The sequence below is a fragment of the Aquarana catesbeiana genome, linkage group LG03 (assembly GCF_042186555.1).
Source record: "Aquarana catesbeiana isolate 2022-GZ linkage group LG03, ASM4218655v1, whole genome shotgun sequence".
Lineage (NCBI taxonomy): Eukaryota > Metazoa > Chordata > Amphibia > Anura > Ranidae > Aquarana > Aquarana catesbeiana.
The window spans coordinates 534000858-534015192 of record NC_133326.1 but is presented as its reverse complement, the minus strand read 5'-3'; the positions used below and the strand labels follow the sequence as shown (position 1 = coordinate 534015192).

At 45.6% G+C, this 14335-nt stretch overlaps 1 protein-coding gene across 4 annotated transcripts in view; it reads right to left on the bottom strand.

The window, feature by feature from the left end:
* Nucleotides 1–14210, bottom strand: part of RMND1 (required for meiotic nuclear division 1 homolog) — a 35314-nt gene extending 21104 nt beyond the window's left edge. Inside the window, exons 1-3 of one of the 4 annotated variants that reach the window (XM_073621311.1) lie at nt 14075–14210; nt 4868–5242; nt 1263–1371 (exon numbers count right to left, since the gene is read on the bottom strand). In XM_073621311.1, the coding sequence (XP_073477412.1) occupies nt 1263–1371; nt 4868–5233 (475 nt within the window). In that variant the 5' untranslated portion in view covers nt 5234–5242; nt 14075–14210. The other 3 variants (XM_073621313.1, XM_073621312.1, XM_073621314.1) reach the window with 3 other exon arrangements.
* Between the last annotated feature and the right edge of the window lie 125 nt (nt 14211–14335).

Genomic DNA, 14335 nt, shown 5'->3' with positions numbered 1-14335 from the left:
AATAAAACTCTGGACAATACAGAAAATCAATTAGTGAACCGTATATAATGTGGACAGTCAGCCTAGGGCAAGGAAAAAAAGGGGTTCATTTGGGAAAGCAGTTATTTCCCCCAAACCTTGCCAGGTGAGCTCAAAGACACAATGCTGTGTGTGAAGAGAAGAGACCTGTTAAGGGATAAGTTCAGATGTGTTTGGATACTAGTATGAACCCAGCTGAGCTACCCCATCAGAGAGCTGTCACTGCTCACCACCAATCATAAGTGACCGAGGCATTCTCTGCCCCACAACCACATGTATACATACCCCATATATACGTGCACCTGCAGGGTGGGGAATGCCTCGTCTGCCTATGATTGGTTGTGCACAGTGACAGCTCTCTGACGGGATAGCTCAGCCAGGTTCAGACTGGCTTCCAAACACTCCCAAGCTTACCCCTATTTGCAGGCTGGATCCTGCAAAAGCTGATGCATGTGGCTTACTGAAAGACTCGCATGACTTTGACCTTCCTGGTTGGTGAGCCTACTTTGTTATAATCGGAATCTGTGCTTCAGTTCTATAAATCTAAAATCAGCTTTATTTCTTTCTATATCAGCAAACAAAACACAACAGGCTTTTCCTTCAACAACAGTGCAAACAAACATGTAACTGCTTCTTTTCGGCAGTCTTTCAATGAGGCATATATATATATATATATATATATATATATATACACTGTATAGACACTATATTACCAAAAGTATTGGGATGCCTGCCTTTACATGCACATGAACTTTAATAGCATTCCAGTCTTAGTCCGTAGGGTTCAATATTGAGTTGGCCCGCCCTTTGCAACTATAACAGCTTCAACACTTCTGGGAAGGCTGTCCACAAGGTTTAGGAGTGTGTCTATGGGAATGTTTGACCATTCTTCCAGAAGTGCATTTGTGAGGTCAGGCACTGATGTAGACGAGAAGGCCTGGCTTGCAGTCTCTGCTCAAATTCATCCCAAAGGTGTTCTATTGGTTTGAGGTCAGGACTCTTTTCAGGCCAGGTAAGTTTCTCCACCCCAAACTTTCTCATCCATATCTTTATGAACCATGGGTCAACCTGTGGCTCTGAATACTATAGAACTAAATAGCTGCTTCCAGTTTCCAAGGCTTAGATTATATTAGGACATTCTCAGACAAAACTGCTCTTTAACTGTAATTACAATTTTAGCAGTCACTAACATCTACAAATTTGGGTCTAGAATAAAAAAGGTAATTTTAAGGAGAGCAGAATACCTCGAGGCAAGCTTAGTAGTTCAGAGTACCCACTGGATACGAGGTCATGGCACAGAGTACCCAAGTGAAACTCATCAGCTGTGGCAAAGGCCACACATTGCATCATGTCCTGCATAGTAAAAAAAAATAATACAGTAAGAGAAAAGACACACGCATCTATACTCAACAAACTGAGTACTAACAGACCCCAGAGAATCTCCACAGTTTGCTTGGTTTGTAATGTACTACAGTAAAAAATAAGAACTAAAGCGCCACACCAACTGCACAATAGTCCTGGAACAACTTTATTTTAGTCGGATGAATAATGTAAAGGGTAGGCAACATGCTTTGGAGGTCCAAAAACATCATCTTTATCAGGGTCTGGAAAAGAAGACATTGTAGCTGGGTTTAGAGTTTTATAAAGATATGCTAGCATTTAAGAAAATACCACCCAAATTTTAAAGCGGAGGTCCTCCCACTGCTGCAAAAATTAAAAGCCAGCAGCTGCACATACTGCTGACTAGGGGTGCAAAGGATCGTCATCGATCCGTGATCCGATCCGCGGAGGTTGATCCAATCCGCGGAGGTTGATCCGTACGGGACACCTCTGTGGCCTCGGCCATAGGAAAGGCCGCGGCTTTGGCCTAGCTCCGGAGCGGCGGGCATCTTGGTACACCCGGCGGCCGTTTAGCACATCGAATGACGGAGCGATCACTTGTAACAAACCGGCGTCATGTCATGACGCCGGTTCCTCTCTCTCTCCCCTCTGTGTACTGATCTATAAAGTGGAGGGGAGAGATCGGATGGCAGCAGTGCCAATACTCTGCAATGCCCTGCCGCAATACCCTGCTGCAATGCCCTGCCAATACCCTGCTGCAATGCCCTGCCAATACCCTGCCAATGCCCTGCCAATGCCCTGCCAATGCCCTCCCAATACTCTGCCAATAGGGAGATTGTGGATATTACAGTGGGGGAGTTTTTTTTTTTGTTGATCCGAACTGTGACTCCTGATCCGAGGAACGATCCGAACCGTGAGTTTTTTGATCCGTTGCACCCCTACTGCTGACATTTAATAATCGGACACTTACCTGTCCTGGAGTCCAGCAATGTCGGCATAGCAGCTGATGTTAGCTGTCGGGTGCATGCCGTCTCCATTGCGAGTAAGGGAACCCGGCAGTGTAGCCTTACGAGGCTCTGCTCCTCTCTCCTACTGGCCCGGCGGCCGGGGAAGGAGGAGGGAGCCCGGGCGGTGACGTCAATACCCGCGGCTGAGGCTCCCGGAAGTGGGAACAGGATATCTGCGAAAGACAGGTATGTTGCGCCCCCCCGAAAGGTGCCAAAATGTGGCACCTGAGGGGGGAAGGAGTACAACGAGCAGAAGTTCCACTTTTGGGTGGAACTCCACTTAAAGTAATATTCAGTCGTCTACATGGTCTTCTATTCCCTGCTCTTTGCATGATGCACTGGACACTGCTACATTTGAAGACATAAAATGCAACTAACTATGTTCATGGGTTTTTTTGTTCCTGTTATCAGGGCTTTAAACTATTAGCCAGTTAATATTTAAAAGAATGGGGTGCTGTGTTCAACATAGACAATGAACCCAAGCAATTCAAACTACGCATGTGATAACATTTTTCCTATTAGAACTTAACCACATCAGCCCCGGAAGGTTTGGCTGCTCAATGACCAAGCCATTTTTTGTGATACGGCACTGTCGCTTTAACTGACAATTGCGCGGTCGTGCGGCGCTGTACCCAAACAAAATTAACGTCCTTTTTTTCCCACAAATAGAGCTTTCATTTGGTGATATTTGATCGCCTCTGCGTTTTTTAATTTTTTGCGCTATAAACAAAAGAAGAGCGACAATTTAAAAAAAAAAAACACTATCTTTCACATTTTGCTATAATAAATATCCTACATTTTTTTTCCAAAAAAACACATTTTTCCTCAATTTAGGCCAATATGTATTCTTCTACATATTTTTGGTAAAAAAAAAAATCGCAATTAGCGTATATTGATTGGTTTGCGCAAAAGTTATAGCGTCTACAAAATAGGGGATAGATTTATGGCATTTTTATTATTATTTTTTTTTTTACTAGTAATGGCGGCAATCTGCGATTTTTAACTGGACTGCAATATTGCAGCGGACAAATTGGACACTTTTGACACATTTTTGGGACCATTGACAATTATACAGCGATCAGTGCTATAAAAATGCACTGATTACTGTATAAATGTCACTGGCAGGAAAGGGGTTAACACTAGGGGGCGATCAAGGGGTTAACTGTGTTCTCTAGGTGTGTTCTAACTGTGGTGGGGATGGGACTGACTAGGGGAAGAGAGAGATCGGTGTTCATACTTTGTATGAACACGCAATCTGTCTCCTCTCCCCTGAAAGAACCGGGATTTGTGTGTTTCCCGGAGGTGTTTGTGTCAGTCTGACACACTGCATCTCCGCTCGTGGTATGGAGCCTCTGACAGAGGCTTCTTACCATGTGATCAGCTGTGACCAATCACAACTGATCATCGTGTGAACCAGCATTCCTCGGTTTGCACTGAGAGGGAGAGTAAAAAAAATGTAGTTTGGGTACAGTGTTGTATGACCTCGCAATTGTCATTCAAAGTGCGACAGCGCTGAAAGACCCCTTTCACACTGGGGTTTGCTTTGCAGGTGCTACACCGCTAAAAATAGTGCCTGCAAAGCGCCCTGAAACAGCTGCTGCTGTGTCTCCAGTGTGAAAGCCCCGAGGGCTTTCACACTGGAGCAGTGCGCTTGCAGGACGTTAAAAAAAAACTCCTGCAAGCAGCATCTTTGGAGTGGTGAAGGAGCGGTGTATACACTGCTCCTGCCCACTGAAATCAATGGGGCAGGGCGGCTATAGCACCGGCAAAGCGCCGCTACTGCGGCGCTTTTAACCCTTTTTCGCCCACAAGCAGGGGTTAAAACCTCCCTGCTAGCGGCCCAATAGCACCGCTAAAACGACGGTAAAACGGTGCTAATAATAGCGCAGTTTTACCGCCGGCGCCTGCACCTCCCCAGTGTGAAAGGGGCCTTAGTGCTTTTTCTGAAACTCAAAGTGACAAGGACAAGGACACTGCATTTCTAGCAAAATCAACACATTTTCTCTACTTTCTGAAAATGTTCTTAGCCTAAAAAGAACGCTAATTCTGCCACTATATCTAAAGACTTGTAAGCTAGATATGCTTTAACAGGGAGAGCTGTTTTGCCCATAGTGGGGGTTATAATAATATCATGTCAGAACATGCTTTTTATACAAATATAATTTATGCAAAGTGCATTCTGCACTTTACAGAGGACACTAAGGCTGGGTTCACACTAGAGAATGCAGCAGCTCACAGCAGGAGCCCGGTGCATCTCCATTCACCGTTTCAGGTCCGATTTCAGCCCGCATTTTGGGCTGAATTTAGACCTGAAACAGACCAAAAGACGCACAGGACTCCTGTGCAATTCGCACCGGAGCCGCTGAGGAGATGTGTGAACCGGCTCTGATTCTTCTGCTATGCAAATTGGATGCGGGGAAACCCACATCCAATTCGAAATAGTGTAAATCCAGCCTCAATGACGAGAGCATTTCAACTACATTCTAACAAGTGTGTTTTACCTCATTCTCCAGCATTAAAGGCAGATTAGATCTGGATGGCTGTTTGGTCCTGGAAGATTTCAGAGGTCTCTTTGTGGAAGGAGTTGGCTTTCCAACGAAATAAAATCTCTTTGATGACACCCTATTCACTGCTGCAAAATGTTTATACCAGCTCTGTGAACCAAAGGTACAGTTCCATTTTAATTTAGAATGGTCTGTGATTTTACTGCTGAAATGACTTACACTGATCGCAGAAAGGTTATTGGTCCTTTTATTGGAAGTAAGAAGTCCGTATTTTAGGTCCACGTTGTTAAACTGTTTATTTAAGCAACTTGTCCTGCATGCTTGGGTAAAAAGATAGGGTGTCTTCCGCAGTAGTCTGCACATGATCTAGAGCTGAAAACAAAAGGATGATACGATATCAAGGTTGTAATATTGCAGCTTATAGTTTATCAATGGGGACTTCTTACTTATAGATTTACCTAAAGAGGAACTCTTTCATCAACATGGAAGATGAGCTTTGTTACTTTAAGAAAGAGGTGAGTAATGGCAGTCCTGTACTCTTCTTACGACAGGCTCATTTTTCTGGTCTTATGATCCACATTTTTATTGCATATGGACTCTCTGGCAAACAGATATGTATAAAGAAGCCACACAACACTACTTTTATCCTAATATGGAAACATCAGTGGCATGAGGCTTTCGGAAGATTTAGAACAGTGGTCCTCAGCCTGAGGCCCTTAGAGCCCTCTGATGTGGCCCCCGACCTCAAACCAGGGAAGCACATGCTTATGCTCAGGGATGGTAGGTCGGCAAGCCCAGATTGCGATCCACGGGTTGCCAACCCGCCATCCCAGAGCATCAGAGTGCATGTAGCCGGCGCCAGCAGTGGGGGAAGCAGTCGGCCGTGAAGAGAGCAGGAGCCGCATAAACCAATGCTTCCTCTGTAGATCTCGTTCCTGTCCCAGGCAGAGTGATACCAAGTTCATTTCACCTGGGACCTTTCTAGCAGCCTGGAGAGTGATGTCAGCAGAAGCAGGAAAAAGAAAATATCAATGTATTAAATATCATACACGCTGCACTTCTGCAATGGGCATATTAGCACTTAGAAAAAATTGGGTTATTAGGCTGCTTTCACACTGATCCGCAGGTACAGTGCAGTGCACCTAAAGCTTTACTGCGGGTTAGCTACACTGAGCCAAAGACGTCTATAATATCCTGCAGGTTTGGTTAGCTTTTAGAAAGCAGCTACCTGCAGAAAAGCTGTAGGTGCACTGCTCTGCACCCGAAGTGCAGGTAAACCGCAGTGCATCAGTGTGAAAGCAGCCTTAGTGGGCTCATGTACATTTGCGGTTTGGGTGGGCCGTAAAATCCCATTGTTCATTGTGGCCCATGACCGATTACCAAATCACTTAAAGCGGAGTTCCACCCAAAAGTGGGAGCACACACACCGCATCAGGCAATAATCAGGTGCACTGGTGTTCCAGGTGCTAACCTCGGCCCACCACCGTCCACAATGCGAAAAAAAAAAGAAGAAATTGGTTGCACACCAGACCATCAAAATGCTTGATAAGAAGTTCTTTATTGTCGTATGCTAGTCAAACATGCAGGAATACAGATAGTTGATGCATTTCACACGAGTGTACCGTGCTTGTTCACAACTTTGTGAACAAACACGGTGCACTCGCGTGAAACGCGTCAACTATCTGTACTCCTGCATGTTTGACTGGCATACAACAAAAAAACTTCTTATCAAGCATTTTGATGGTCCGGTGTGTAACCAATTTCTTCTTTTTTCCTCCCGCCCAAAAGTGGAACGTCCACTTTAAGAAAACCTTAACCCCCTGACATGCCACATTTGGCATGTCAGTTTTTAATTTTTTTTTGGGGGGGGTACCTAGTTTTCATCGGTACCCAGCTCCCACTTCAGGCTACCTAGGCGACTCCTCCCTGCCAGCAATCTCAGGATGCACAGTGCGACTCGCGCATGTGCAGTGCACACCCGGCTGTGAAGCCACAAGCTGTCACAACCGGGTGCCCACAGTAGTGATGTCGGCACTGCAGGGAGGAGAGGGAGAGGAGCGAGGGTTTGGGCGGCCGCATCGCTGGACCGTGGGATAGGGGAGTGTGTGTTTATTAAAAGTCAGCAGCTATACATTTTGTAGCTGCTGACTTTTAATAAACACAAATGGGTGGAAAGCCGCTTTAAGTGACCCTCACTCTTCAAAAGGTTGAGCACCCCTGATTTAGAACATTGGGGACACTTCAAGCATGTGTCACAGTCATATCCTTTAAAGTGTCTTTAAAGTGTATGTAAAACCTTGTTTTCAAATAAATTGAGCGTGTCGATTTTATAACAAAAAAATGTCAACTTCACACTCTCAATCACGAAAAGGATTTTTTTTAAAAGTAAATGCTGTAAACTACCTTAGTAGTGAGAATTTATCATCCGGCACTCTCAGGCCTATCAGCCACAATTCCTGCAACTCCACACCTCAGATCACTGTCCACCCTGCAAATCTCTTTCACCACTGTACCTCCCTGCACATCTGCACCACCTCTGAATCCTCTTCTCATCTGTCCTAACACTAAACTTATCTGCCCCACCACTGTAACACCCTTTCTCATCTGCCCCACAACTGTACCTCCTGCACATCTGTCCCACCTCTGTTCCCCCTGCTCTTCTGCCCCACCACTGTAACCCCCTGCTTATGTGTTCGACCGATGTACCTCCTTTATCCTCTGCACCCCTCTGCTCCTCTGTCCCACCGCTGTAACCCCCTGCTCATCTGTCCTACCAATGTACCTCCTTTCTCCTCTGCCCTAACACTGAACCCCCCCTGCTCATCTTTCCCACCACTGTAACCCCCTTCTCATCTGGCCGAACACTGACCCACCCCTGCTCATCTGCCCCACCACTGTAACCCCCTGCTCATCTACCACATCAATGTACCCCTTTTCTCATTTGCCCCACCACTGTACCTCCCTGCACATCTGCTCCACCGCCGTATCCCCATGCTCTTCTGTCTCACTACTGAATCACCTTCTCATCTGTCCCAACACTGAACCCATCTGCTCACCTGCCCCACCACTGTAACACGCTTTCTCATCTGACCCCCCCCCCCCCCCAGCACAACGTCACCCAATCTCACAAAAGCTGACGATCTCAGCTACAGCAAAGTTAGAGACCCAAACAATGTTTCCCATCTTTGAAAATGTATGGGGGCACAGTGCCTCCCACTCAGTGCTGGTTCGGCGTGGGGGAATTCTGAAATTGGAATGCATTAGTGTCCCACTGACACTTCCCTGCGCTGCTCTGTTGGGAGTCGAGTTCCGGCAAAAGAGGCTTTGCGTGCCGCTTGCAGCACCAGTGCCGGGGGTTGCCTACCCCTACCCCTGGACTAAATGATACAAATAGTGATAACTTACAGATCATCATAAAGATACAAAAATGCTCTGCTATCAAAGCAAAAGGTAACAATATATATAGTGAATCAAAATGAAAGCAAAATAAGAGTAAAAAGTAACAATTTATCTGAATAGATCAAAATGAATAAATTCCTGGAGGTGTAGCAAAAACTAGATAAGAAACACTAGACTGAAACTACCCTTCTTCCTCACATCAGGCTTGGGGAACTGAATTTGCAAAAGATAGGGAGGGAAGTGGGGCTCCAAGTGGCCATATACTGTAATACTGTGTGGCTGTTGGTGCCCCTCTTCCCTTACTATCTAAAATCTAAGAAATAACTCTTTTGTTTTGGTCAGTTAAAGTGTTACTAAACCCACAACAGTAAAATCAGTCTGTAGATGCAGTAAAGCATGCTTGTTATACTCACTGTGGAACCTAAGGGGTTAATCCTATGCACTGTGTAAAAAGGCTTTTTTTATCCTGTCTTTTCTGTTCCTCCCCTTCTTCCACTGTCCTCAATACATCTCCTGATAGAACAGAGGCCAGGGGACAAGCTGCATATGCTCAGTTTGGTGTGTATTGCTAGAGAGTTTTTTTTTCTTGGGAGAGTGCATGTGATCAGCACAGGGCCAATCAGGACTGTCCAGAGAGAGGGTCAGAGGTCCTGCACCCTCACAGGACAATCGGGGGAGAATGAAAACTCCGCCTGCAAGCTTTAACCAGACACCGATAGAGGTCACAAAACTGCTGTAACTCCTTATAAGAAAAGGCATTTAGCAGTTTATATTTACTAAAATACCGTATTTATCGGCGTATAACATGCACCCCAAGTTTAGGAGGGCATTTTAAGGAAAAAAACTTACATTTAAATGCCAATCAATGCAGCCTTATTAGTGTCCATATGCAGCCTTGCTAAGTGCCTTTTGCAGCCTTGCCCATTGTCATATGCAGCCTTGCCCAGTGCCCTGTGCCGTTTGCAGCATTTAATTGTTTAAATTTGCCTCCGAGATAGACTGAGCCTGTGTACTCGGCTCATCACGCCGCCCTGCTCCCCGCTGTCTCTGAGAGGATGAGGAGCGAGCGCTGCCGAAAAAGACCGAGCCAAGTGTACTGTGTACTTGGCTCAGCTCGCAGTTCCGCCATTGGACGGAGTGTATTGTCCGTCATAGGAGCTGGGTAAGACTGGGCGGGACTGCGAGCGGAGCCGAGCACTCGGCTCGGTCTTTTTCGGCAGCACTCGCTCCTCATCCTCTCAGACAGCAGGGAGGCGGGACGGCGTGACTGCGAGCGGAGCCGAGCACTCGGCTCTGCCTTTTTCGGCGACGCTCGTTTTTTTTCACTGACGCTAGGTCTTTTTCTCCGGGCTTGCTCTTTTTTGGCTCACAGACAGTGGGGATCAACGTATAAACACACACCCACGATTTTCCCCTGATTTTAAGGGGAAGAAAGTGCGTGTTATACGCCGATAAATATGGTAATTACATTTCCATGTTCTGTAGGAGACCAGATATAGGAAATGCAGGGTCCTGGGTTTAGTAACATTTAAAAATATTGTTATATGAGTTTGATAAGTACCTGTTGACCATGTCAGAACTTCTGAAGTGTCCTGGGCACACTTCCTGTGTTATCTCATGTAGTCTAATTAACCTTCTCAGCTGTTACCTTGAACTACAGAATAATGATTATCTATGTCAGGGGTCTCCAAACTTTGTAAACAAAGGGCCAGTTTATCGCCCTTCAGACTTTAGGAGGACAAGACTGTGGCCAATGTGAGTAAAGAAGGTCCCAAGGTCAGTGTTAAAAAACAATGCCCCATCTTTGGTGTCAGTGGGAGGAATTGTGCCCCATCATTGGTGTCATTGAGAAGAATTGCATCCCATCATTGGTGTCATTGGGCCCCATTGCTGGTTCATTTGAAGAAATTGTGTCCCATCATTTGGAGAAATAATGCCCCATCATTGGTGCCATTGGGAGGAATTGTGTCCCACCATTGGTGCCCTTGGGCCCCATCGTTGGTGTCATTGGGAAGAACTGTTTCCCATCATTTGTGTCATTGGACTCCATTGTTGGTGTCATTGTGAGAAATTGTGCCCCATCATTGGTGTCTCCCTGTGTCTGCGTGGGTTTCCTCCGGGTACTCCGGTTTCCTCCCACACTCCAAAGACATGCTGGTAGGTTCATTGGATCCTGTCTAAATTGGCCCTAGTATGTATGAATGTGAGTTAGGGACCTTAGATTGCAAGCTCCTTGAGGGTGTAGGGACTGATGTGAATATATAATGTATATGTAAAGTGCTGCGTAAATTGACGGCGCTATATAAGTACCTGAAATAAATAAATAAAATAAAATAAACCAATAGTGCCTTTAGGGCACTATTCCTTCCACTGACACCAATGATGGGGCACTATCTCTCCCAATGACACCAATAATGGGACAACATTCCTCCCCAATGTCAGCCGGACCAGCTGAATTTTAAACCATGTTTGGCTGTCCAAGTTCAACTGAATTTTATCAGCTTCTGTTGAACGGGAGTCTTGTAAAAACTTTTGTTGTTCAGTGGCTGCAGCTGCTGATCGGTGTTTTGATAGTGGAGGAGTCCGGCTGTCAGAATACAATATCTCAGTGGGGAGGATTCCTCTGTGCACTTCACTTGTGTGGATGGGGGAATCCATTCATTTATTTATTTTTGTTCAATCAGCTAGTCATCTATGGCCACCTTTACAGCAACACCAACAATGGGATATAAATATTCCCACTGACACCGACAATGGGGCACCATTCCACCTATTGACATCATTAATGGGGTATTACTCACCCCATCTTACTGACACCCAAGATAGAGCACGATTTTTACGACTGAAAACATTGATGGGGTATTTTTTCTACTGACATGAAAGATTAAGCACTATTTCTCCCACCGACACCAATGATGGGGCACTGATCCTCCCACTGACACCAAAGATGTGGCACTGTTTCTCCCACTGAAACCATTAATGGGGTACTAATCCTCCCACAAACCACAGGCTCTAAGTAATTTTTTATTCCCACTGCTGGTAAACTCATTTTTTGCTCCCTCTAACTACCAAGTCTGACACCAGGGCTTTTTTACTACCACTGGCCACAATCTGCCCCCATGTCAGAAAGGCAGTGAACAGGCCCTTTTTTTTAGAAAGTTTCAGGACCCCTGGCATAAGGGGTGGATTTGAGTAGTTTAGAAAAAGACAAAACGGACAGGGCTGACACCATTCAATCTACAAAAATGATGTGTGCTGTCAGCCCACTATGGGACTGAGGGGCCGAGTGCATGTTTGGCAGATGAACAGGTATTTTTCTGGACTTGCGGGATCTTTGCATAGAAATAACATAGAAATGTGCATAACCGGCAGAGCTGTACTGCATTTTTTTGCTTTGACATACACTTTAAAATAGTATTAACCCTCAGGGTTGTACTGCTCTTTTACATTAATCTCCACCCAACTAGCATTTAATATAGTTTTTTTTCTTTACTGTGTCCAAAATTCTTACTTTTTAATTGCAAGTTTTTCATGCCTGTGTCTCTCCAATAAGTGCTTTTCTTATGCCCCGTACACACGGTCGGATTTTCCGTTGGAAAATGTCCGATCGGAGCATGTTGTCGGAAATTCCGACCGTGTGTGGGCTCCATCAGACATTTTCCATCGGATTTTCCGACACACAAAGTTGGTGAGCAGGAGATAAAATTTTCCGACAACAAAATCCGTTGTCGGAAATTCCGATCGTGTGTACACAAATCCGACGGACAAAGTGCCACGCATGCTCAGAATAAATAAAGAGATGAAAGCTATTGGCCACTGCCCCGTTTATAGTCCCGACGTACGTGTTTTACGTCACCGCGTTTAGAACGATCGGATTTTCCGACAACTTTGTGTGACTGTGTGTATGCAAGACAAGTTTGAGCCAACATCCGTCGGAAAAAATCCTAGGATTTTGTTGTCGGAATGTCCGAACAAAGTCCGACCGTGTGTACGCCCTATTAGACTTTTACAGCAGGGAGGGTGCCCTGAGCACAGCACAAATCCTAATCTTTGAGACCATGTGCCCCATGATGCCTTGTGTGGCGTGTCCCATGATGCCTTGTGTGGCGTGTCCCATGATGCCTTGTGTGGCGTGTCCCATAATTCCCTGTGTGACATGTCCCATGATACCTGGTATGATGTGGCCCATGATTCCTTGTGTTACGTGTCACATGATTCCTTGTGTTACGTGTCACATGATTCCTTGTGTTACGTGTCACATGATTCCTTGTGTTACATGTCCCATGATTCCTTGTATGACATTTCTCATGATTCCTTGTGTGATGTGCCTCATGATTTCTCGTGTGTGACGCGTCCCATGATATTGTGTCCCATGATACCTTGTGTGACGTGTCCCATGATACCTTGTATGATGTGCCCCATGCTTCCTTGTGTGACATGTTCCATGTGTGACGTGTCCCACGATTCCTTGTGTGATTCCCTCACAGTGAACACAGCACCCGTGCTGCATCGGCATGTGTGGGTTCAATCCCGGCCAGGAGTGTACATGTCAGGGGGCTCCAGGCAGTGTTAATTTCGTCGACTAAAACTAAAATGGCATTTTAGTCAATAGACTAAGACTAAAACTAAATTGAAATTTGACTTCAAAATTAACACTGGTCTGTAGTGCATGTTCATACCTCAATACCATAATAAATATCATATTAGATTTTTCACTCCAGCAGTATATAATGAGTTTGGAAATTGTAGAGAAATGTTAACTAATGCATTACAATTTAATTACACCCATTACATTTTAGATGACTAAAATGAGTTTTAGTCGACTAAAATGTACTGGAGATTTAGTCGACTAAAACTAAAACAATTGCAGAAGACTAAAATGGGACTAAAACTAAAATGCCATTTTAGTCCTTAGACTTAGGCCCCTTTCACACTGGGGCGGTTTGCAGGCATTATTGCGCTAAAAATAGCGCCTGCAAACCAACCTAAAACTGCCGCTACTGTGTCAAAGCCCTGACGGCTTTCACACTGAAGCGGTGCGCTGGCAGGAGAGAAAAAAACCTCCTGCAAACAGCATCTTTGGAGCGGTGAATTCACTGCTCCTGCCAATTGAAATCAATGGGGCAGCACGGCTATACTGCCGCTGTAGCGGCGCTATGCGAGCGGTTTTAACCCTTTTTCGGCCGCCAGGAGGGTTAAAACCGCATCGCTAGCGGCCAAATACCACCACTAAAATGACAATAAAGCGGCGCTAAAAATAGCGACGTTTTACCGCCGACGCCCCCTACCGCCCCAGTGTGAAAGGGGGAGCTCTAAGGCTAAAACTAAATCAAAATTTGCTGCCAAAATTAACACTGACCCCAGGGAGACCCTACAAGGCAAAGGAGCCCCCCCTATAGGCAGAGCCACCACACAGCAGGCTTACAAAAGCTGATTATTCTTAAGACAGCACAAACAGGCATCATGGAGAAATAGAATGAAGGGTAGACAGTTACACTTATTTTTCTGTATTTTTTCATTGAGGGTTTAGTGACACTTTAAAGACCCGCCCCCCATGCTGAGCTCCTAGCTCCACCATGCTCCATGACTCAGGGCTGACATATTACATGGACCGGTCCAGTCTTCTCCTGGAATGCCTGTTACTTGGGAATTGACCTTGCAGTGTTCTGTTAGCCCCTTCAGGTTCAGTGGGGATACAATAACAGACCACGTGTATATGGAGTATATCCTGAGGAGCGGTGTCTGTGAATGAACCCTGACACCGCACAGATTCGAACCCGCGACCTTCACCCCGCACAGCCTTACCTGCGTGACGGAAACCCCGCCCAGTCTTTATTCCACCAAGCCACGCCCCCCGTCAAACTCTTCTATGGTATAACGCAGCCAGCCACGCCCACTAGAGGCTCGGAGCTTCCCTGTCATTCGTCCAGCCCAGGCAGATAGAAGTTAATGATTCATAAGAGCAGATTCCTCACTTCTCATCTTGGGTTGTAAAATCGATTACGGAACAGACAGTTAAAATATTCATTAGAATAAAACTGATCCTAAATGTAGTCAATGCAGGGC